The sequence below is a fragment of the Phalacrocorax carbo genome, chromosome 28 (assembly GCF_963921805.1).
Source record: "Phalacrocorax carbo chromosome 28, bPhaCar2.1, whole genome shotgun sequence".
Classification (NCBI taxonomy): Eukaryota; Metazoa; Chordata; class Aves; order Suliformes; family Phalacrocoracidae; genus Phalacrocorax; species Phalacrocorax carbo.
The window spans coordinates 3,612,513-3,632,984 of NC_087540.1; the positions used below are offsets into that span (position 1 = coordinate 3,612,513).

The following is a 20,472-nucleotide window of genomic DNA, read 5'->3' on the forward strand; positions in this document are numbered from 1 at the left end:
AAGAGCAGGGCGGGGGGTCCCTCACCCTGCGGCGACGGCACCGGTGGACCGGGACGGTTTTCACGAGTGGGGTGAGAGGTGAGGGGGGTGATGCCCGCCTCCAAGATGGCGCCGCCCTCACCCAAGATGGCGCCGGGCGGAAGCACCGCGCTTCGCCGTCTAAGATGGCGCCCGCTGCGGCCGGCACGCACTGAGATGGCGCCGGCGGGGAGGGGCGGGAGAGGCCGTGCCCGGCGTCAAGATGGCGGCGGCGGCGGCGCGCTGCGCTACGCGGCGCCCCTGCCCAAGATGGCGGCGGGGAGGGGGGGGCGGATGCGGAGGTCGCTTCCGCCCGGACCCGTCATGGCGGCGCGGCGGCGCTGTGCGCATGTGCGGGGCTCCATGGCGAGACAAGGGGCCGAGCGCGCGCAGGGCGGCCCGGCGCGGCGAGGTAACGGCGGGGGCGGGCGGGGGGCACCGGGCCGGGGCCGGGGGGCGAGGCGGGGCCGCCCCCGCCTTCCCTGGGCGGCGGGCGGCGGGGTCGGGCCCGGCCGCGGCCGCCGGTGCGTGCGGGCCCGACCGCGGCCCCCGGGCCTATCCGCCGCTGCCCCCGGCGGGCTGCGGGCCCGCCCTCCCCTTCCCCGGCCCCCGGGATCCGCCGCCCTCCCCCGGGGCGCGGCGCCCCTCGGGCCTGTCACCTTCCTGCGGGCTGCGGTCGGGCCCCCGCGGCGTGTCACCCCCTCTGCCCTCGCCCCCCAGCCCTGTCACCCCCTCACGGGGGTCCCCCTGCTGCGTCCCCCGCCCCCAACCCAACACCTCCATTTCTCCGCCCGTCGCGGGGGGACCGAGACCCGGGGGGCTGGACCCGCTCGAGTGGGGGACCCGGCGTCGTGTCGGGCGGCGGGGGTAACACGGGGTTAATCCCCCTCGGGGGCGGCCGGTTTTGTGGCGGTGGGGGCCGGGGGCCGCCGAGCAGGGCCCGGTGTCGGTGCCCCCCCCCCCCCCCCCCGGGGTGTCCCCCCTCAGCTCCCTGACCCATGTGACAAAGGAACGGGGGGAGCGGGGTCACCGCGATGGGGGCGGCATGGCCGCCCCGGGGTCACCGGGGGTCTCTGGCAAAAGCCGGACCCCAAACCATCACCCACCGCACCGAAGCACGGGGGAACCGGTGGCTTTGGGGACAGCCGTGTCACCCCGGATGCGAAAGTGAAACGGGGGATGCCCGAAAACGGCTCCCGAGGCCCCGGCCGGTGCCTGGCCGCGGTGGCCGGTGCGGGGCCGGCTCGCCCCGGTGCAGCCGGGACCCGGCTTTGTTGTCTCCACGTTGGCTTCGCCCCCATCCTGGGGCCCTGCCACTGGCCCCGGGCGCTGGCGACAGCGGGGACCTGCCGCCGCCGGGGAGATGCCCCTCCCGGGGCTGGCGTCGGTCCCGCTCCGGCGCAGAGCGGCAGGTCCCGGGGAGGAGGAGGAGGAGGAGGAGGAGGAGGAAGGCTGGGGCCCGTCGCTGAGCCGCCGCCTCTGCTCCCTGCAGGTCTGTGAAGGCCGGGAGGCTCATCTGCGACTGCCCCGCTGATGCCTGACGGAGCGGAGCGATGAAGGGGTGAGTGCCGGGACCCGCCGCCGCCGCCGGGTGGGGGGACGGTGGCTGCGCCAGCTGCTCCGAGGCCCTCGCTGGCATAGGGGGTTTCTGCAGGTAATGGGGGCTAGTGACGAGGCCGACGTCGGGCTGGGGCTCTTTGGGGACGGGGTGACGTCCGTGTGGTCCCGGCTCTGGTATGGTGGGCATCCCCATCCCCTCCTGTGCCTCACCCACCCCCCCCCTCGCCCTTGCAGGCAGCAGAAAGCAGCTGAGACGGAAGAGGGAACAGTGCAAATCCAGGAAGGTGAGCGGGGACCCCAGTGCAGTGGGGGTGGGGCGGGGTCTCAGGACTCAGGCTGCCCTGGGGGCGGCATGAGGAAGCTCCAAGTCCCAGCCATGCCCAGTTTAGTCCCAACATCAGGCACCGTGTGGGTGGAGGCATGTGCCAGGCTAACGCCAGACCCCGTCCTTGCCCTTGGGAGAGAGGGGACAACTCTGAGCTCCCTTGTGTGGCATGGAGCCCCAGCCCCTTCCCTGTCAGGGGCTCCCCCCCCCCCCCTTCTTGCTTTAAGCTGCAGTGGCCACAGGTGAGGATCCCACCAGCGTCGCCATTGCCAGCATCCAGTCCGCGGCCACCTTCCCTGACCCCAACATCAAGTATGTCTTTCGCACAGAGAACGGCGGGACACAGGTATGTAGACCCTCCAGCTGGGTCCCCTCTGGGCAGGGCACCGAGGGACTGGGAGGGTTTTGGGGTCGGAGTGGGGTTCGGCCCTTCCAGAGCACCCCGCCGGCTCAGCCGTGGCTGGAGGGGAGCACCGTGGCCCGATCCTGTGCTGGCCAGATCTGGATGTCGGGGTTGGCTGCGGGTGGGCTGTGCCGCTGCGGGTGGGCTGTGCCGCCGCCTCGCTGCCCGTCCCTGCAGCTGCAGCTCTCTCGGCAGGTGATGTACAGGGTGATCCAAGTGGCCGACGGACAGCTGGATGGACAGACAGAGGGCACCAGCGCCATCAGTGGCTACCCCGCTGCCCAGTCCATGACACAGGTGGGTGCCGGAGCTGGCTGCCGGTGCCGTGTGGGAGCGGGGCTGACCTTGGCTCCCCGTCCCACCATGGCACCTGCTGTCGTCCCTGCCCTCCAGGCCGTCATCCAGGGCGCCTTCACCAGCGAGGATGCGGTGGAGACGGAGGCCACGGCCACCGAGACTCACTACACCTACTTCCCCACCACGGCCGTGGCCGACACCAGCACCTCCGCGGGGACTATGGCCACCGCCGTCGTCACCACGCAGAACTCAGAGGCCCTCCTGGGGCAGCCCACCCCCACGGGTACGGCCGTTGCAGGGCAGGTGTTGTGCCCCTGTCCCTCAAGACCCCCCGGGCGGTCGTGTTCCCCTCTGTGGGGTGTTCTGGGGTGCTCCCTGCCTGATCCCCTTTCTCATTTTGGGCCATTCAGGGCAGTTCTTTGTGATGATGTCACCCCAGGAGGTGCTGCAGGGCGGAGCGCAGAGGTCCATCACCCCCCGCGCCCACCCCTACTCCCCGTGAGTACCGGACCCCTCCCCAGCTCCCCCTGGCCACGGGGGTTTAGTGGCTGCCCTCAGCTGTGCAGGCGCAGAGACCCGCACAAGGCAAAGCAGGGGGGATGCTCCGGTGGTCTGGCGCTTTTGGGAGCGGGCTGGGCCTCTCCCATCCGTGCCGTGAGCCGGAGCGAGACATCCCCCGTGCCGGCGTGGGGAGGCTGGGACGCAGCCGGACCCCCGCCAGCATCACCGGGACTAACGCCGCCGCTCTTCCCCCCCAGGAAGTCGGAGGCGCCGCGGGCCACCCGGGACGAGAAGCGCCGGGCGCAGCACAACGAAGGTACCGGCAGCAGGGTGCGGGGTCGTCCCCCTCTTGGCGAGGGGCGGTGGGGACCGTGGCGTGCAGCGGAGGGAGCGGAGCCATTCCTGGGTTAACGCTGTCTGTTCCCACCTCCTAGATGGAAAAGCTCTAAGGACATATCACAAAGCTCTTGTCAGTTAAGGGTAAAACCTCTTTTGGGAGAGCTGTAATTAGCAGCAGCAGGGGAAGCCAGAGCTCGGAGGATTAAGCTCAAACCTTGGGAAGCCCGAGCACGCCCAGGTAAGGCACCCAGGCAGCCCCCAGCTCTGCCCGGCCCCCAGCAAGGAGGAGATGGCGGCGGGGGCGAGTGCCTGGCACGGCACAGCCCGGCCGGGTGGAAGCACCAGCCAGGATCCTCCTCCCTTTGGCTTCAAAAACAACTTCTCAAAAAGGCCGAAACCGGGGCGTTGGGCTGCTTTGACCCAAAAATCGACTCTCCCATCCTTGCCCCCTGCCCGCACGCTGAGGGGCCTGGGTCTGGCGTGGGCAGAGCTTGGGCTGTTTGGGTGTTTCACCTCGGCTCTCCTGGCTGCCCAAGGGGCTCTGGGTGGCCGGGGTGGGGGGAGCGGGGCTCCTGGCCCCCTTCCCAGGGGTGCCGGGCTCAGCGCAGTTAGGGTTAGTGACCCCCAACCCCAGCCAGGAGTGTGCCGGTTGGGGGGGACACCCCGCCCGAGGGTTGCGCACGGGGTCCAGGGACCTGGCGCGAGCCTCGGTGCCCACTGGGGGTCTCGGACTGGTGTTGATGCCCCCTGCCTTTCCCCCCCCACTCGCAGTGGAGCGCCGGCGCAGGGACAAGATCAACAACTGGATCGTACAGCTCTCCAAGATCATCCCCGACTGCTCCATGGAGAACACCAAATCGGGGCAGGTAGGGACCCCCCCGGGCATCGCCCCGGAGGGCTGCGGGGTGAGGGGGAGGCTTGGTGGGGGGCTGGTGCCCGCCACTCACGCCCTGTCCCTTCACCCAGAGCAAAGGTGGGATCCTCTCCAAAGCCTGTGACTACATCCAGGAGCTGCGGCAGAGCAACCACCGTCTCTCCGAGGAGCTGCAGGGCCTCGATCAGCTCCAGATGGACAACGAGGTCTTGCGGCAGCAGGTGAGGCGGCCGGGGGGGTCCCTCTGGGGCGCGGGGCGGGGGGCTCCGTGCTCGCCCTCACCCCGTGTGCGTGTCCCCCCCTGAACTCGTGCCAGGTGGAGGATCTGAAGAACAAGAACCTGATCCTGCGGGCGCAGCTCCGCCAGCACGGCGTGGAGATCGTCATCAAGAACGACAGCCACTGACGGGGACGGCGGGGTCGGGGACTGGCGGGGGGCCGGGGGTCGCCCCCCCTGCGCCTAACCCCCCACCCCGGCAGCGAGCACCTCCCCGGCGTGACATGAGGACCCTCCCGTTTGGTTTGTGTCCCCCTCCCATCCCAATCCTTTCTCCGCCCTCTCCCCCCTCCCCCCCCGCCCCATGTCCCCGGGGTGCCCCGTGTCCCCAGGGTGCCCCGTGTCACCGCACCCCCCCTCCGCGCTTCGTGCACACGCTCTCGGCCAGGCGGGCGCCAGCCCCGCTGCCCCCCCAGCACTGCCTCGGTCTCTTGGCCCCCCACCTGTGCCCGCGACGCCCCCCCTCCCCCACGGGGCACCCCCTCCCCGGGGGACCGTCCCCTCCCCGGGGGGCTGTGGCACCTCTCGCCCCTCCCTGCCGGCCCTGGGCAGCCGCTGGGGATGCGGGGGTCCCGGGGTGCCGCGGCCCCCGTTCCCTGCCCGCTGCGGCTGGCCCGGCCCCGTGTGGCCAGACTTTTTTTTAAAACTCTGAATTTAAAAAGCGAAAATAAATAAAAATAGTGATTTGTTTTTCCAGGTCCTACAGTTTATTCCCCTCTTCTACCCCTGCAACACTGCAGCACCCTCTAGCATCCCAGGGACCCCCAGGCATGTGCGAGGGGGCTCCCAGGGACCCCAAATCTGCCCTGATCCCCCCCACCCCACCCTTTGCAGTATCCATAGGACCCTGAGGCGTTGGGCGGGGGGGGCACCCAGGGACCACCCCCTCCCCCATCTCTTCTTGCCCCCTCCCATTTTGTAGTACCCCAGCGACCCCCAAGGCCCTGGGGCCCTGCCCCATGCCTTGCAGCACCCACTAGCACCCCTCGGTCCCTCCTGTCCCCCCACCTTGCAGCACCCTGGGGACCCGCGCCACTGGCGTGGGGGCTCCCAGTGCCCCTGTGTCCTCCTGCGCCCCTCCCACCCCAGGGACCCTGCGATGGCACCCGTGCCCTGATGTCGGGGTGTGACATGGCTGTGCCGTGATGGCGGCACTGGGAGTGCTGGGGGGAGCGGGGGGTGTGCGCTGGGGGGTACCGGGAGGGCTCTGGAAGGTACTGGGCGCACTCTGGGGCCCGAGGAGGCCGCAGGCCCCGTCGCCATGGCAACGCCCGGGTCCCCGCCTGAGGGCCGCCACGAGGGGCGCAAAGCGCGCCCATTGGTCAGAAGTTAAAGCGCTCTTTCTGATTGGCCGGTATGCCTCGCCCTCTCCACACCTGTCGCGCGCACCGCCCCTTCCCCATGGCCAATCAAGACGGAGCTGCCGGGTCGAGTTAGCCAGTCACCGGGGCGGGGCGCGTCCCCTCCTTGAGGAGACAGGCGGTGCGTCCAATGGAGCCGGGGAAGGGGCGGGGCTCCCAATCACCTGGTGGAGGGGCGTAGCCGCCTTGGCCCGGCCCCGGAGGGCGGGACCCACCTGGGCGGGGCGGGACCCGCCTGGGCGGGGCGGGGCGGGGCCGCACCTGGTGCGGGAGGGCGCGCGCAGTGCGGCGGCGGCCATGGCGGGAGCGGCGCGGCGGGGCGGTCCCGGGACCTGGCCCCGGCTCCTGCTGCTGCTCCTCGGTGCGGCGGCCGGTGAGTGCCCGGAGTGGGGGGGGTGGGCAAGTGGGCGGCCACGAGGCGCCCGAACAATGGGCCGCCGGTGCCCGCGACGCCGCCTGTACCGGGGAGGGCGGTGGGTCACCGGGGCGGGGGCCGGTACCGGGGGCAGCGGGTCGCTCGGGGGCGCCGGAGCGGTACCGGAGAGGTGGCGGGGGGGTCCCCCGGGGTGGTGCCGGTAGTGGTCGGTGACCCGGGCGGTGCCGGTACCGGGGGGTGGGGGTCGCGGTGTGGCCGCCTGGGGCGGGGCCGGTGCCTGGGGACGGGAGGGGGCCCGCCACAGGTCGGCGGGTCCCCCGGTGCTCGGGCCGTGCGCTATCCGCCGTACCCCCTCAGGGGAGCCCGGTTTGTACCGGGTGGGGGGGATCCCCGGTGCCGCCATATACGGCCATAACGGGCTATTAACAACCCGGCGGCCGCCTCCCGCCCCGCGGGAGCCCCGTTAGTGCCCGAAACCCCGGGAACGCCCCGGTCCCGGAGCCGCCATTGCACCGTTATTTACGGTTTATGGTTGGTTCTGTGGGTGCACAAGATCTTTGCCACCAGGGTGACCCCGCCGGGGCGGGGGCACCAGCCCCGGGACCCCCTGAAAGTCCCCACGATGCCCGGCCGAGCCCCGCTCCCGGGAGGGCAGGAACGGGCCCCTGCCTTTGGCCGGACACTGGGCCAAGGGCTGCGCCGGTGCCGCTGACCCCGTCCCGCCGAGCCCGGTGTCCCCTTCTCGCTGACAACTGGTAACTTGGGGGGCGCTCAGGGTGCTGGGGGGGCTCGGCGGGGCCGGCGATGGGGGCTGTGTATCCGGCTGAACTTCCTGGGGCCGGAAACCCACCATGGCAAAACATCCCGGTGGCCGCTGTGCTCGTGCCGCGGGCTCTGGCAGAGTCGCCGGCGGTGGCGGGTGTCCCCCGACCCGCTCCCCCTGTGGCAGATGTCGAGGCGTGACCCCCACCCCAGGTTAATGAGTAGCCGGTGCTGTGCCACCGGCGCTCCCAAAGGCCAAAGTTACAGGGTTTGTCACCGTCGAGCAGGCTGGGCCGTCGGTGGCCTTCCTGCTCCCGCCCCTCCATTGTGCTGGAACAATCCTGGAGCCAGCTGGGATTAACCAGATCCCGGCTGATTTGGACCCGGAGTCGGCAGCACCTGTGTCCTGGCCGGGACACCCACCCCGGGGACCCGTCCTGCCCCAGCTGCCCCCGAGCACCCCCGCGATGACTCCATGGCGCCTGTGGGGTGTTACCTTTCTGCTGTTTCTGTCCTAAATCCACCCAAGCAACCCCCAAATCCTTCTCCCCTCCTCCCTGAGCCATGGTGTCATTTGAGACACGGCCACCATGGGGTCCCGTGGCGATCCAGGCCAGCGCCACGCCAGCTCTCGGGAGCGGTGCCAGGGCCCGTGTTGGGAAGCACTCCGTGCTCGGGGACACCAGATGCCCCATTTCCCCTGTTTCACCCCCAAATCAGCAATTTCTGCTGCCGGCCGCCTGGGATTCACTTGGCGACAGTTCGGGGTGCAGAGGGGCAGGTGAGTTGGCGACGAGGCTGTCCCAGATCCTGGTCGCCTTCCCCCGTGGCGCGACTCGCCGGCCGGCGTCGCTGCCTTCCCCAGGCCCAAACCCGGGCGCCGGAGCGGCTGTGCTGGGAGACGCCGGCCTCGAGGACCGGGGACACGGCCGGCAGCCGGGACCAGCGCTCCAAACCGATGGCACCAGCCCGCGGCCGCCCAGAGCCCGATGGCCGCCGGGAAGGGCAGGAGACGTGCGTGTGCAGGGTGTGACGAGGCGTGTGCGCACGTGCGTGGGGACGCAGGGGTGTCTGCGTGTGTGTCTGTGTGTGCACAGAGGGCAGGGAGTTGCGAAACGCCTCAGCCGGTTTCCTGCGAAACCAAGCAGAAACCAGGCAGGGCGGGAGGTGACGTGACAGCGCGGGCAGCACCCAGAGCAGGCAGGACGGGATTTTCCAGCTCCCAGGGCTGCGGCGACACGCCGGGCAGCGCAGCACAACATGCTGTCACTCCTGCCCTAGGGACCGTCACCGCTGCCTCGGGGCTCCCGGTGACCTCCCTGACCCAGTTGCGGCCTTCCCTGCTCCCTGTATCCCATCGTTTGGGTCCTCGGATTCTACAGTTGTGTCCTTTTACCCCCACAGCATCCCTGGTGGGAGCCCAGGTCACCTCCGAGACCAAAGAAGTGCCTGAAAACAAGCGTGAGTGCCTGGCTCCGGCCCCAGCACCCCCCCGCTCACCGCCGGGTCCCCCCACCCTGTTATCCTGGCGGGGCACAGCCAAGCCACATCCCCTGGCACCTCCAGCGCTGCAAACGGGGCTCGCCCCGAGGTCTCTGGACCCCCAGAGGAGGCAGCGCCTGAGGCCAAGGGTGGATTTTCCCCATGGGACTGGACCGGGGAGGGTCTGGGGGTTCCTGGTTTGGATCGCCGCCCGCCGTGGGACGCGGGCGCGGTGCCGCTCCGGTGTGGTGGCACGTGTCCACAGCATCGCGCTCCCCCGGCAGCCGCCGACATCCCCTGCTTGGCGTATCGGTCCAACTGGAACAACCCCCGCATCGAGTGGAAGTTCCAGAAGGGCTCCTCGCTGGTCCTCTTCTACTATGGGGGACAGCTGACAGGTACGTCTCCGGGGACCCCCCGGCTCGGGGCGCCCCACCGGTCTGTCCGTCTGTCCGAGCTCGTTCCCAGCCCCGTCCCCTCTCTTGGCAGAGCCGTACAAGGACCGGGTCCAGTTCTCGCCCACCACCATCCACTTCAGCACGGTGACGCGGCAGGACACGGGGAAGTACATCTGCGAGGTGGTGGGGGACAGCAGCCAGATCGCAAAGTCGGAGGTGACCCTCATCGTCCAAGGTGCGGCTGCCCCCGAGCCCCCCCCCCCGCCCCCGCGCGTCCCCCTGGCTGAGCTCATCCTCGTCCCCGCCGTGGCGCGGGGGCAGGACGCTGGCGCCACCGCCCCGTGCCCTTGGAGCGCCCCGTCCCTCCCCGGCGTGAGCCGCGCCGCGCCGAGCCAGCCCCGACGCCGCGCTCCCCCGCAGTGCCCCCCTCCAAGCCGGTGGCCCACGTCCCCACCTCGGCCACCATCGGCAGCAGGGCCGTGCTGCGATGCACCGAGACGGACGGCTCGCCGCCCCCCACCTTCCACTGGTACAAGGACAGCATGCTGATGCCCGCCGACCCCAAAACCAGCCTGACCTTCAGAAACTCCTCCTACACCCTGAACCCCACCACGGGGGAGCTGGTGAGCCCGGGGTGCTCCGAACTTGGGGACCCCCCAGCCTTCCCTTGCCCTGCTCTCATCTCTCCACTCCCATCTAGATCTTTGAGCCCCTGACCGGCTTCGACACCGGCGACTACTACTGCGAGGCGACGAACAACGTGGGCCCCCCCCAGAAATCGGACGTTATGCGCATGGAAGCCAGTAAGGAGCGGCTCTGCCCCAGCCACGGCCGGCACGGTCATGTTTTGGGGGGTGCCCTCACCCCTTCACCCTTCCAGGTTCAAAGACGTTAATTCGCGGTGGTGTTAACGCCCCTGCTGATGGTCTCCAACAGGCCAGGCTGACACCAGCCCTTGGCGCGAGGCCGTGGAGGGGGACGGGGGAAGGCTGCCCTTGGGGACGCGTAAAACCCGACTGGGCAGCCCGATCCACCTCTGAACTGGATCCAGCTTCGATGCCGCAGCTGGGTTTGGACCCGGGGCCCCCCTCCCCGGCCTCTCTGCAGGATCCTGTGGGTGCTGAGCTGAGGGTTTCCACTGCGGGGTCCAGCCACGCTCTGACGTCCTGGTCCCTCGCTTTCCAGGTGAAGTCAACGTGGGCGGCATCGTGGCTGCGGTCGTGGTGCTGCTGATGGTGCTGGCGCTCGTGGCCTTCGGCATCTGGTTTGCCTACAGCCGGGGCTTCTTCAGCAGTGAGTACTGCACCGGCTGCCCTGGGACCCGCTCGCCCCGGTGCCCCCCGCCGCCCCCCTAAAACCCCTGTTCTGTTTCTTTTATTTCAGAGAAAAAAGAGTAAGTGAAGCCGTAACGCTCCTGCCTCCCTCCCGGCTGCCTCCTCTTCCTCCGCCAGCGGGGACAGGCGGTCTCTTCCTCCCCCAGCCCTGCCCGTGGGCTGGGAGGGTGCCTCGGGTGTCACTGGGTGCTCAGGGTGGGGGCACGGGGGACCCCGGGCAGCGTGACGTCTCCTAACGCCCTTGCTTTCTGCAGCGCCGCCAGCAAGAAGGTGATTTACAGCCAGCCCTCGCACCGCAGCGACGTGAGTACGGGCTGGGACGGGCGGGTGGCGACGGCGTCCCCTCCGGCGGGGTGCGCGAAGCCGGGCACCTTCCCCGGGGGTGAGCGGGGACCCCGGTGCCCCCCTGGGCTTGCAGGTGCCATCGGTTGTCCCTGCCGGGCTCGTCGGGGACCGTGAGCCGCCCTCCCTGGGGACAGCGGCAAAGCCGGCCAGGTGCTCCCCACCCACAGCCTTTTCCCCGTCACCTGCTGCCATTAACGTCCCTTTGTCCCCGCAGGGAGAGTTCAAGCAGACGTCCTCCTTCCTGGTGTGAAGCTCCTCCCGCGCCGCCAGCTCTTGTAAATGTTTCTGAATTACTGTAGCTACGCCGTGATTTTTAACTATTATTTTTTTTTAAGTATCACCCGCTGCCTTTGCGGTCACGTCAGATGTTTCCTGCGGGGTGGGACTCCTGTCCCCGCCTTGTCCCCTCCCCAGCGGGACCTGGGGCCTGGCCGTGCTGCCCTTTGGGGACGTCACCGCGTCCTCGGAGGGGACGGGTCTGCAGTGGGGGCTGGTGTAACCCCACATTCCCCCCCCCAGCAGTTTTTTGGGGGGTGGGAGTGCGTCTCCCCCAGTGCCAATCTGAGCCCCCCACTGGTCCCAGTTGCCCCCCGTACTCGGGGAAGGGCTGGACTGAGCCCGTGTGTGACGGCTGCAGGTGGCCGCTGCTGGAAATAAAGAAATCTGTGTCCGTGTACTGAGCGCCTGCTGCCCTTTCCCGGGCGGGGGGTCGCGGGTGGCTCCGCCACCCCCCCCACCTGCTTTTGGGGGCTGAGGGGGGCCCATGGGGACCCACAGGGGACAGGCAGGGCCCCCCCGCTCCGGCGCAGGCGGCAGAGCCCTTCCCCACCATCAACATAACCTTTATTTAGTAACTTTCTTCCCCCAAATCAAGGAGGAGACCCCCGGGGTGCCCCAGCGGCAGCGGGGCTCCCGCGAGCCGGTCTTTCCGGGGGCGAACCTTCCTTCCCCATTATATATAGATAGATTAGTCGCACTATATATATATATATATATGTATATATACGTATCACCTGGCCTCAGCGCAGCGAGGGGGGCAGCCGGGGCCGTGCGTTAATAGCAGAGCTCTACGTTAGCAGCAGCGACGGGCTCGAGCGGGGCCGGGGGGGTGCCCGGCCCGGGGGGACGCGGCGCCGCGGCCGTGTCCGATTATCGGTGATGCCGCGGGGGGTGTGTGTGTGTCCCCCCCACAGCCCGGAGTGTGTGTGTGGGGGGGTCAGCGCAGGGAGGAGGGCCTGGCTCGGGGGGGAGGGTGGTGGAGGACGGGGGGGCTCGAGGGCTTCTCCTGCCTCAGTTTCCCCTGGTGAGTGTGCGGTGACCCCAGACTTGGGGGTGCCCCCGTGGCCCCTGAAGGGTTGGGGGCTGTGGGCCATGGGGAGGGCGAAGGGGGTGCGGGGGGGTGATGGGCTGGGGAGGGGGCCTGTGCCCCCTGGCCTGAACCTTCCCAGGCATGGGGGGGTTCCCATGAGCAAGGGGAGAGGTCCCACAAGGTCGGAGCCTCCCGCTCCCCAGCCCACGTGTGCAGCGAGTGGCTCGGGTCTCAGCCCCAGCTCACTGGGGCGGGATCAGACAGCAAGACGGCTCCCAGCTGGCAAGAAGTGATGTCCCCGGCTGTCCCCAGGGGCTGGAGGTGGCTGTGTCCATCCCCGGGGGCTGGAGGTGGCCGTGCCCCCCACCCAGGCCACCATCTCCCACAGGATTGTGTCCTGCGGCAGGGCCGGGGGGTCTCTGGCTGGTGTTAGCAGAGAGGTGAGGGGGGACAAGGACAGCCCTGTCCCCAGGTGGGCTGGGACGGCGGGGTGGGGGGACAGCCCCGCCGGCGGGTGGGCGAGCACCCACAGGGGTCCCTGATGGAGCTGCCCCCTGCCGCAAGGAAAACGGCCCAGGACGGGACGGGGGGAAGAGCTGGTGGCACCTCCGGGCGCTGGTGGCACCTCCGGGCGCTGGTGGCACCTCCGGGGGCGGCGTCGTCGGCGTCCCGGTGGGCGCTCAGACGTTGCTGATGCGGACGCTCAGGGGTGCTCCCTCCCGCTCCCGCTCTGCCGCCTCCCGCAGGGACTCCTCCAGCTTCACCTTCTCGGGGTCCCCGAACCGGACGGTCTCGTGGAGGCAACAGGGCGCCGTCACCTTCACCACCTGGTCGAAGAGGCTGAAGTCGGCCACGTACTTGCCGCTGGCCGAGAGGGAGATGGCCGGGGTGAACTCGTAGCCCCAGAGGATCTCCTCGGGCAGGTAGGAGGTGCGCACCTGGCACGTGGCGCTGGTGGACTCCACGGTGCCGCTGAGGATGACCACCAGCTCGAAGTCGCCTTCGCCCATCCGTAGGGCCGCGTCCCGGAAGGGGCTGGCGTCGTCCACCACATGGTAGAAGGTGAGGGGCAGGATGAGGAAGGGGCTGTCGGAGGAGGTGTCCACCTGGAAGTCCACGTTGACCTGGTTGAGGCGGACGCTCTCGCCCTCCTTGGTGAGGTGGGTCTGGAGGAGCTTGCCCGTCACCTGGCAGCCGATGAGGAGGCTCTTGCGCATGTTGGCCACACGGATCATCAGGCAGGTCTTGCCGTTGTGTTGGGCCACCACCGCGTTTTGGCTGAACTTGATGGTCTCGGCGCGTTTCTTGGGCCGGGCGATCTTGGCCAAGAAGGTGCCGGTGATGAAGATCTCCATGATGGTGGTGAGGACCAGCTGGGTGATGAGCAGGACGATGGCGAGGGGACACTCCTCGCTGATGTAGCGGAAGCCGTAGCCGATGGTGGTCTGGGACTCCAGGGAGAAGAGGAAGGCGCCGGTGAGGGTGTGCACCTGCATGACGCACGGCGTGTGGTTGGCCGGCGGGTCGAACTCCAGCAGGTCCCCGTGGACCACGGCCACCAGGTACCAGATGACGCCAAAGGCGAACCAGGTGCCGGCGAAGGTGGCGGAGAAAAGGACCAGCTTGTACCGCCATTGCATGTCGATGAAGGTGGTCCACAGGTCCTTGAGGTACAGGAAGCGCTTGTCGGCGATGTGCTCCATCCGCACGTTGCTGCGGCCGTCCTTGGTCATCACCCGGCGCCGGCGCAGCCCCGAGCCGATGAGCGGGCGGCTGTCGGTCTGCGTCGTCTGGCTGTAGTACACCTTGGTGGCCGACGTCATCTGGAAGAGGGGGAGATGGGGAAAGGGGGGTGAGGAGGTACCACCTGGGAGGGGGGTGTTGAGGTGGTGGGTGGGGAAGATGGAGGGATGGAGAAGAGGGAGAGGATGGAGGGATGTAGAGGAGGGATAGGTGGGAAGATGGAGGGATGAAGAAGATTGACAGATGGAGAAGATGAAGAGGATGGATAGAGAAGAGGGACGATGGATGGAGAGGAGAGAGAAGATGGATGGATGGATGGATGGATGTGGTGTGGTAAGAGGATGGATGGATGGATGGATGGATGGATGGATGGATGGATGAGCAAAGGAATGGCTGGGCCTGAGGGATGGGTGGAGGGACAGAGAGGATGGGCTGGGGTTGAGGATGACGGTCGGTGTTCGTTGAGCAGCTGGGATGGAGCTGAGTGGGCGGTAGATGGAGAGGAGGGATGTGGGGGTGCACTGGGGCGTGGGTGGGAGGAGGAGGGACGGGTGGGAGCTATGGGGGGCGCAGCCCCCTTCCACCCCTCCTCAGTGCTCCCTCCCACCATGGTGGCAGGCAGGAGGCAGGAGCTGAGGCCGGCAGGATCCGTCTCACGTCAGAGGGGCACAGTGGGGGCTCACGCAGAGCCCCCCACACGGTCCCCAGGCACCGGGAGGAGACACGGGATACGGAGGGGACCCTGGCCTGGCCGTGGAGACCTGACGGACTCGTGGCACCTCAGTGACGGGGGCTGCTGTCCCCCCCACCCCTCTGGTAGCCTTTGTCCATCTGTCTGTCCAGCCTTCAACCAGCCATCCAGCTGTCTGTCCCTCTCCCTGTCAATCAATCCACCCACCCTCCTGTCTGTCTGTCCTCCTGTCTCACCATGCAGCCATCATCTCTCCATTCCACTGCTCATCCACCGACTGTCCGTCTGTCCCTCCAGACTCAATCCACCTGTCCGTCCATCACTCCTCCCCAGCCAGCCATCTGTCTGTCCATCCATCAACCCCTTTATCCATCCATCCATCCACCCATCTGTCCATCCCTGTACGCATCTGTCCAGCCATCCCTCTGTCCATCCTGACACATAAGCTCTGTCTGTCTGTCCGTCCACCCTGTACAGGTGCATCCACACACTTGTCTGTCCGTCCATCCATGTACGTACTCCCACACCCACCTGTATGTCTGCGTGTCCATCCCTCTATGAACTCACCCCGGTCCCCTCGGTCCCCTGGCAGCCCCCCCAGCCCCACCTTGTCCCATGGAGGAGGACCCAGGCGTCCTGGCTGGGCAGGAGGAAGAGGAAGGGGGATGAATGGGAGGTGACAGGGACAAATGGCTGGTGGCAGCGCCAGGCACATTTCCGTCCCTGTCCCCGTCCCCTGCCAGCCCCGGCCGCCGCCGCCGGCACAGAAAGGGCCTTTCAGCCCACGCCAGCGTTTGGCCCCGCCACGGTTTCCGCCACGGATGCGGCAGGGCAGCGTGCCGGGGACACCGGGGACGCGGTGGCACCATGGGGGGCCTCCTTGGAGCCCGGTGTCCCCGCGCTCGCCAAAGCCGGGGGACATGGGTGGCACTGCCACCATCCCAGCTGCACTACGTCCCCTCCCGGTGAAAGGCCCTGCAGAGGGGACAGTGACACTGGTGATGCTGGGGACACGGACCTGCCCCGTCCCAGCTGAGCTGCTGGGGGTCCCCGGAGCCACCACGTGTCCCCAGAGGCACCACACATCCCTGGAGCCACCACATCCCCAGAGTCACCGTGTGTCCTGGAGCTGCTGGGGGTCCCCAGAGCCACCACGTGTCCCCAGAGGCACCACGCATCCCTGGAGCCACCACATCCCCAGAGTCACCGTGTGTCCAGGAGCTGCTGGGGGTCCCCAGAGCCACCACGTGTCCCCAGAGGCACCACGCATCCCTGGAGCCACCATGACCCCAAAGCCACCACGTCCCGAGCTCTGCCCATGCGGGGCAGTGACAGGCACCAGCACATCCCCAGCCAGGTCCCACTGGGATGCAGAGGTCCCTGCAGCCCCTCGGGGTCCCTGCACCCCCCCAAAGACCTTCTGCTCCTCTGGGGTCCCTTTGTCCTCCTCTTTGGGGTCTAAGCACCCTGTTTGGGGGGTTTTCCACCCCTGCAGGGTCCCTGCAACCCTCTTTGGGGATCTCTCCACACCCCAGTGTCCCCTGCACCCCTTCTGGGGGGGGTCCCCACACCCCTCCTTGGGGTCTCCCCCCCCCGGTTTTTGGGGTCACTGCATCCCATAAAGCCCTCGTCAGGGGCCGCGTGCCCCCATGCCCCCCGGCCGGGCTCCCGCGCTCGGACACGGGTTGTGACAAGCCAGAGCTTGTTCCCGGCACGGGGACGGTGCCCGCGGGCAGAGCTGCTGCCGCCACGGCTGGGCCGGTTACCCATTAACCCCCCTCGCCCCCGTGCCTCGGTTTCCCCCCGGGGACACTCAACGCTGGGGGTGAATGCAGGGGCCCAGCCCCACCTGGGGGGTCCAGTGTGGGATGGGGGGGGGACATGGGGACACTTCCCCCCTCGCCGCGTCCCACTGGCACCACCAGCCCGGGCACCGTTCCCATGCCCGCGCAGTGCCAGCCGTGGCCAGGCTCCCCGCCAGCAGCATCCACTCCCCCCCCCGAAAATGGGGCACTGGCCTCCACGGTACTGGTGGCAACTGGGACTGGGGCACATGGCACCCCAACCCCACGGGCAGGTTGGGGTGGTGGGGGGCTGCGGTGGGGGGGCAGGTCCCGTGGAGCTGGGGGTGTGGGGCGGCCGCGCGGGGCTGGCGGGGGGGGCGGGGGGGGGGGACGGGGACGGGGACAGTGGGGCCATTGTGCGCCCCGGAGGAGAGGCCTCAATGGAGCTGGCGGGGCACAAAGGCGCTTTGACGAAGCCCTTCGTTAGCATGCAGGGCCCCGCGCGCCCCGCCGCCAGCACGGCCCCCAGCGGGGGTCCCAGGGGGCCCCATGGCCCCCCGCCACCCACCCCGCTGCGCCGGCAGCCACTGAGCCCCGGATGCCTGGATCCCCACCTCCTCCTCGTCCTGCGGACCCCGCTCCATCCTCTCCTGCACCCCCCTATTGAAGTTGGACCAGTTTGAGCCCAAATTTGGGGCTGGTGGCGGGGCCCCCGGGGGAGGAACGTCCCCGCGCCCTTCATGCTGCCACCCACACCCGGGTACCGCTGGGGGGGGCAGGAGCTGCGGCCCCCGCCCTGGCCATGGGGCAATGGAGACCCCCCATCCTCCCCAGCAGCACTGGGGGAACCCCAAGACGATGATTTTTGGATTTTTTCCCACCAGTGCTACCCATCCCTCATCAGCCATCAATGGAGGCTGCAGACTGGGGCAAAAAAAGCCTGTTTTGGCCCTTTTTCGAGCCGCCCCCGCAGTGCATCCAGCGGGTCCACAGGCGTGGGGCTCCCACGGGACCCCCGCGGAGCCAGTGTTGCCGATGGGGCGGATAAGGGTGGCGGGGGGCTGGCAGCGGGGCGTCCCCAAAGCCATCCCGCTCCCCGGGGACGGCCGGCGCCGGCGCGGCTCAGCGCTCCGTAGCCATCGGAGAAGCCATCCACGGCACCAGCACCAGTAACCGGTAACCGCAGCCCCCTCCAGCCAGCCCCATTAACCCCATTAACCCCCAGCCTGGTTAAACTCCAGCCTGGCTAACCCAGAGCCTCGTTAACCCCCAGCCCCAGTAACCTGCAGCCCGGGTAGTTCACAGCCCGGCTAACCTGCAGCCCAGTTAACACACACCAGGGGTAACCCGCAGCCTGGTTATCCTGCAGCCCAGTCAACCCACAGCGGGGTTAATCTGCAGGAGATTACCCTGCAGCTGGGATAACCAGCACCCTGGGTAACCCACAGCCGGGATAACCCACAGCCCAGCCACACCAGTGTGGCTAGTCCAGCCTGGCTAACCTAGAGCCCAGCTAATCCAGCATAGCTAATCTGTGGCCCCATTAATCAACATCCCAGCTAATCCACCATGGCTAACCTACAGCCCAGCTAATCCAGCATAGCTAATCTGTGGCCCCATTAATCCACATCCCAGCTAATCCACCGTGGCTAACCTACAGCCCAGCTAATCCAGCATAGCTAATCTGTGGCCCTGCTAATCCGCAGCCTGGCTAATCCAGTGTGACCAACCCACAGCCAGGTTCACCCGCAGCCAAGCTGGGTCACTAGCCCAGAGCCCAGCAGGTCCACACTTGCCCATCGTGGGGACCTGGGGGGGGACAGGGACGCTCCAGCCCCCTCCACCCCAATGCCCTTGAAACGACCCATCCCCGGGAACCCGAGCCCATGGGGGCTGCGGGGGGATTAATGTCCCCCAGTGCCGGGCTGAGACCACCCACTATTGTTACACCAGTGGGGGCACCCAGGAAGAGGGGAGTGCTCGGGGGGGGGGGGGGCGGTGTCCCTATTTGGGGGTCACCTCCTGGGGTGGGGAAGGGGCCATCACCGGGGCCCCAGGCCTCATACCCCGGGGGCTGTGGGGACATCGCAGAGCTCGGGGATGGGTGGCCCTGGAGATGCCCGGGGGGGAGCGGGGTGGGCTCTGCTGGGGGCTGCTGTGCCCCTCCACCCTCTGTCCCTCCAGGTCCCCCTGCACTGGGGAAAGAAGGGGGACACCCACAGGAAGCGGGGACACAGGGACTGGGGGTATGGGGACATGGGGACTCAGGGTGCAGGGGGATTCGGGGACTTGGGGGTGCGCAGAATGGGGATATGGGGGTACAGTGACAGGGGACATGGGGTGCAGAGGAGAGGGGGAGGTGGGGACACAGGGACATGAGGATGCAGGGACGCGAGGTATGGGGACATGGGGACACGGGAATGTGGGGCTATGGGGACGTGGGCCACAGGGACATGGGGTTATGGGGTCATCGGACACAGGGATGTGGGGAGATGGGGACACAGGGATGCAGCGCTATAGGGGACACAGGGACGTGGGGCTATGGGGGACACAGCGACGTAGTTCTATAGGGACACAGGGACGCAGGGCTCCGGGGACGTGGGGTTACGGGGTACCGGCGACACGGGGACCAGCCCCAGTCCAGCAGTGCTGGCAGGTGCCCGCAGCCCTCGGGGTGCCCCGAAGGGGACGGGGGCCCCCCGGTGTCCCCCCCCGGCCACCCTTACCTTGCTCGGGGAGGGCCCCAGGGTGCCCGGGGTCCCGGCCTCGCTCAGCCCGGCCGCCGCCGGCTCCCCATGGGCTTTATGGCTCGGCGGGGCCGGCGGCGGCGGGACGGGACGGGCCCCCCCCGCCTGCCCCCCCCCCTCCCCGGCCCGGGCCGCCTCGCCGGGCCCGGCTGGCACCGATTGGCGGGGCCGGGGAGGGGGCCCGGGGCTGGGAGGAGCCGCCGGGGGCGGGACGGGGGTTAATGGGGTGGAAAACGAGCCGGTCCGCACCGGGTCACGTTACCGGGCATGGCGGGGGGGGGGGGGCGAGGGGACCCCGCCCCAGGCACCGGCACCGGGCGGGTCCCCCGGGCTCCGGTACCGGCACCGAGCGGAGTCCGCCCCGGCCACAGCAGCACCCACCCGGGTGGTTCCCAGGGCCCCCCCCTCCGCCCCGCCGCCTCCGAAGCATCCTTCTGCGTGGGAGCGTGGGGTGACAAGGGGACCCGCATGGGGCGGGCGGGGGCTGGTGTCACCCGTGTGCGCGGGCACGCACAGAGTGACACCCCCAGCGCCCCCCGTGGGGGCGACGCCAGCCCCGATGCTGCCACTTAGGGGGAGCAGCGGGGCGGGGGGGGAGGGTGTGGGGTGCGGGGCCGTGGGGCCGTGGGAGCGTGGGGCGCGGCGCCGCGGCCGCCCCACACAAGGCCCCGCTGTTCCCGGGCCGGGGCCGGTTCCCCGGGGCCGCGGCACAAAGCGCCTTTGTCCGCTCGGGGGGGGGGCCGGGGGGGGCCGGGGCTGCGCGGGGGCTCCCGGGGGCGGCCTCGGGCCCCGGGGGAGGGCCTGGCCACCGACGGGGGGTGGCCAGTGACCACAGAGCTCTGGCTAGTGATGGGGGTCCTGCACAGGGCTGGGGGGTCCTGGGCTAGTGATGGGGGCGGGCTGGGCTACTAAGTGGGACCCTGGGCTAGTGATGGGGAACCCTGGGCTAGTGAGGGGGTGCTCTGGGCCAGCGGGGAGGGCGTGACCTCGTGTGCACCCCCCCTCCCCGCCGTGCTCACTGTCACAAGCGTGTGCAGAAACCCCCCTACGCCCACTGTGCCCCACGTCACGCGCGTGTCCCCCCGTACTGTCCCACGTACCCACCCCGCAGTGCCCGTGGCCCGGGTGTGCGCACCTGCCCCCCCCCGGCCCGGTGTCCCCGCCCGCGCTTGTGCACCCCCCGCCCCCCGCGTGCTTTTCCACGCGTGTGCACCGCACCGAGCCTTCCGGACCCTCCCGCCGACCCCGCCCGCCCGGAGCAGGGTGGGGGGTCACGCGTGGGGGGTCCGTGGGGGCGGGCGCGGCCGGCGGGGGCGGGCGCTGGTCGGTATTTTTAGCCGTGCGCGCTCCCGGGGCGCAGCCGTTGCCGGGCAACGGCGGGAGCGCGGCCAAGGGAACGGCGCGGGGGGGGGGAAGGGGGGGGTGCTTCGGGATCGGAACCGAGCCGGGACCGAGCCGGGACCGGGCGGGAGCGATCCGGTACGACCGGCCGGTGCGCTCCCCCTGCGCCATGCGCGCAGCGCACCGGGGCTGCGCGGCCCGGCGG

The 20,472-nt window shown here is 69.4% G+C and overlaps 3 protein-coding genes across 5 annotated transcripts; 2 read left to right on the forward strand and 1 right to left on the reverse strand.

Annotated features, from left to right (window-relative positions):
- Window positions 1-289: 289 nt before the first annotated feature.
- On the forward strand, window positions 290-5,284 carry USF1 (upstream transcription factor 1). 3 transcript variants are annotated; one of them, XM_064474865.1, is made up of 11 exons: window positions 290-430; window positions 1,511-1,579; window positions 1,813-1,862; window positions 2,131-2,249; window positions 2,502-2,603; window positions 2,700-2,886; window positions 3,014-3,101; window positions 3,362-3,420; window positions 4,215-4,309; window positions 4,410-4,538; window positions 4,634-5,284. In XM_064474865.1, the coding sequence occupies exons 2-11, from the start codon at window positions 1,572-1,574 to the stop codon at window positions 4,721-4,723; spliced, it is 927 nt and encodes a 308-aa protein (XP_064330935.1). In that variant the 5' UTR covers window positions 290-430; window positions 1,511-1,571; the 3' UTR covers window positions 4,724-5,284. The 3 variants fall into 3 exon arrangements, with proteins under 3 accessions (XP_064330935.1, XP_064330936.1, XP_064330937.1); XM_064474866.1 differs by having other exon boundaries at window positions 2,137-2,249; XM_064474867.1 differs by having other exon boundaries at window positions 2,146-2,249.
- Window positions 5,285-6,190: 906 nt separating this feature from the next.
- On the forward strand, window positions 6,191-11,328 carry F11R (F11 receptor). Its single transcript, XM_064474869.1, has 9 exons — window positions 6,191-6,328; window positions 8,498-8,554; window positions 8,860-8,973; window positions 9,065-9,208; window positions 9,394-9,596; window positions 9,674-9,776; window positions 10,159-10,270; window positions 10,562-10,610; window positions 10,867-11,328. The coding sequence occupies exons 1-9, from the start codon at window positions 6,253-6,255 to the stop codon at window positions 10,900-10,902; spliced, it is 894 nt and encodes a 297-aa protein (XP_064330939.1). The 5' UTR covers window positions 6,191-6,252; the 3' UTR covers window positions 10,903-11,328.
- Window positions 11,329-11,478: 150 nt separating this feature from the next.
- KCNJ10 (potassium inwardly rectifying channel subfamily J member 10) lies at window positions 11,479-19,085 on the reverse strand. Its single transcript, XM_064474870.1, has 2 exons — window positions 18,906-19,085; window positions 11,479-13,784 (listed from the first exon to the last, which is right to left on the reverse strand). Exon 2 carries the CDS (start codon window positions 13,782-13,784, stop codon window positions 12,642-12,644), a length of 1,143 nt encoding a protein of 380 aa, XP_064330940.1. The 5' UTR covers window positions 18,906-19,085; the 3' UTR covers window positions 11,479-12,641.
- Window positions 19,086-20,472: the final 1,387 nt, after the last annotated feature.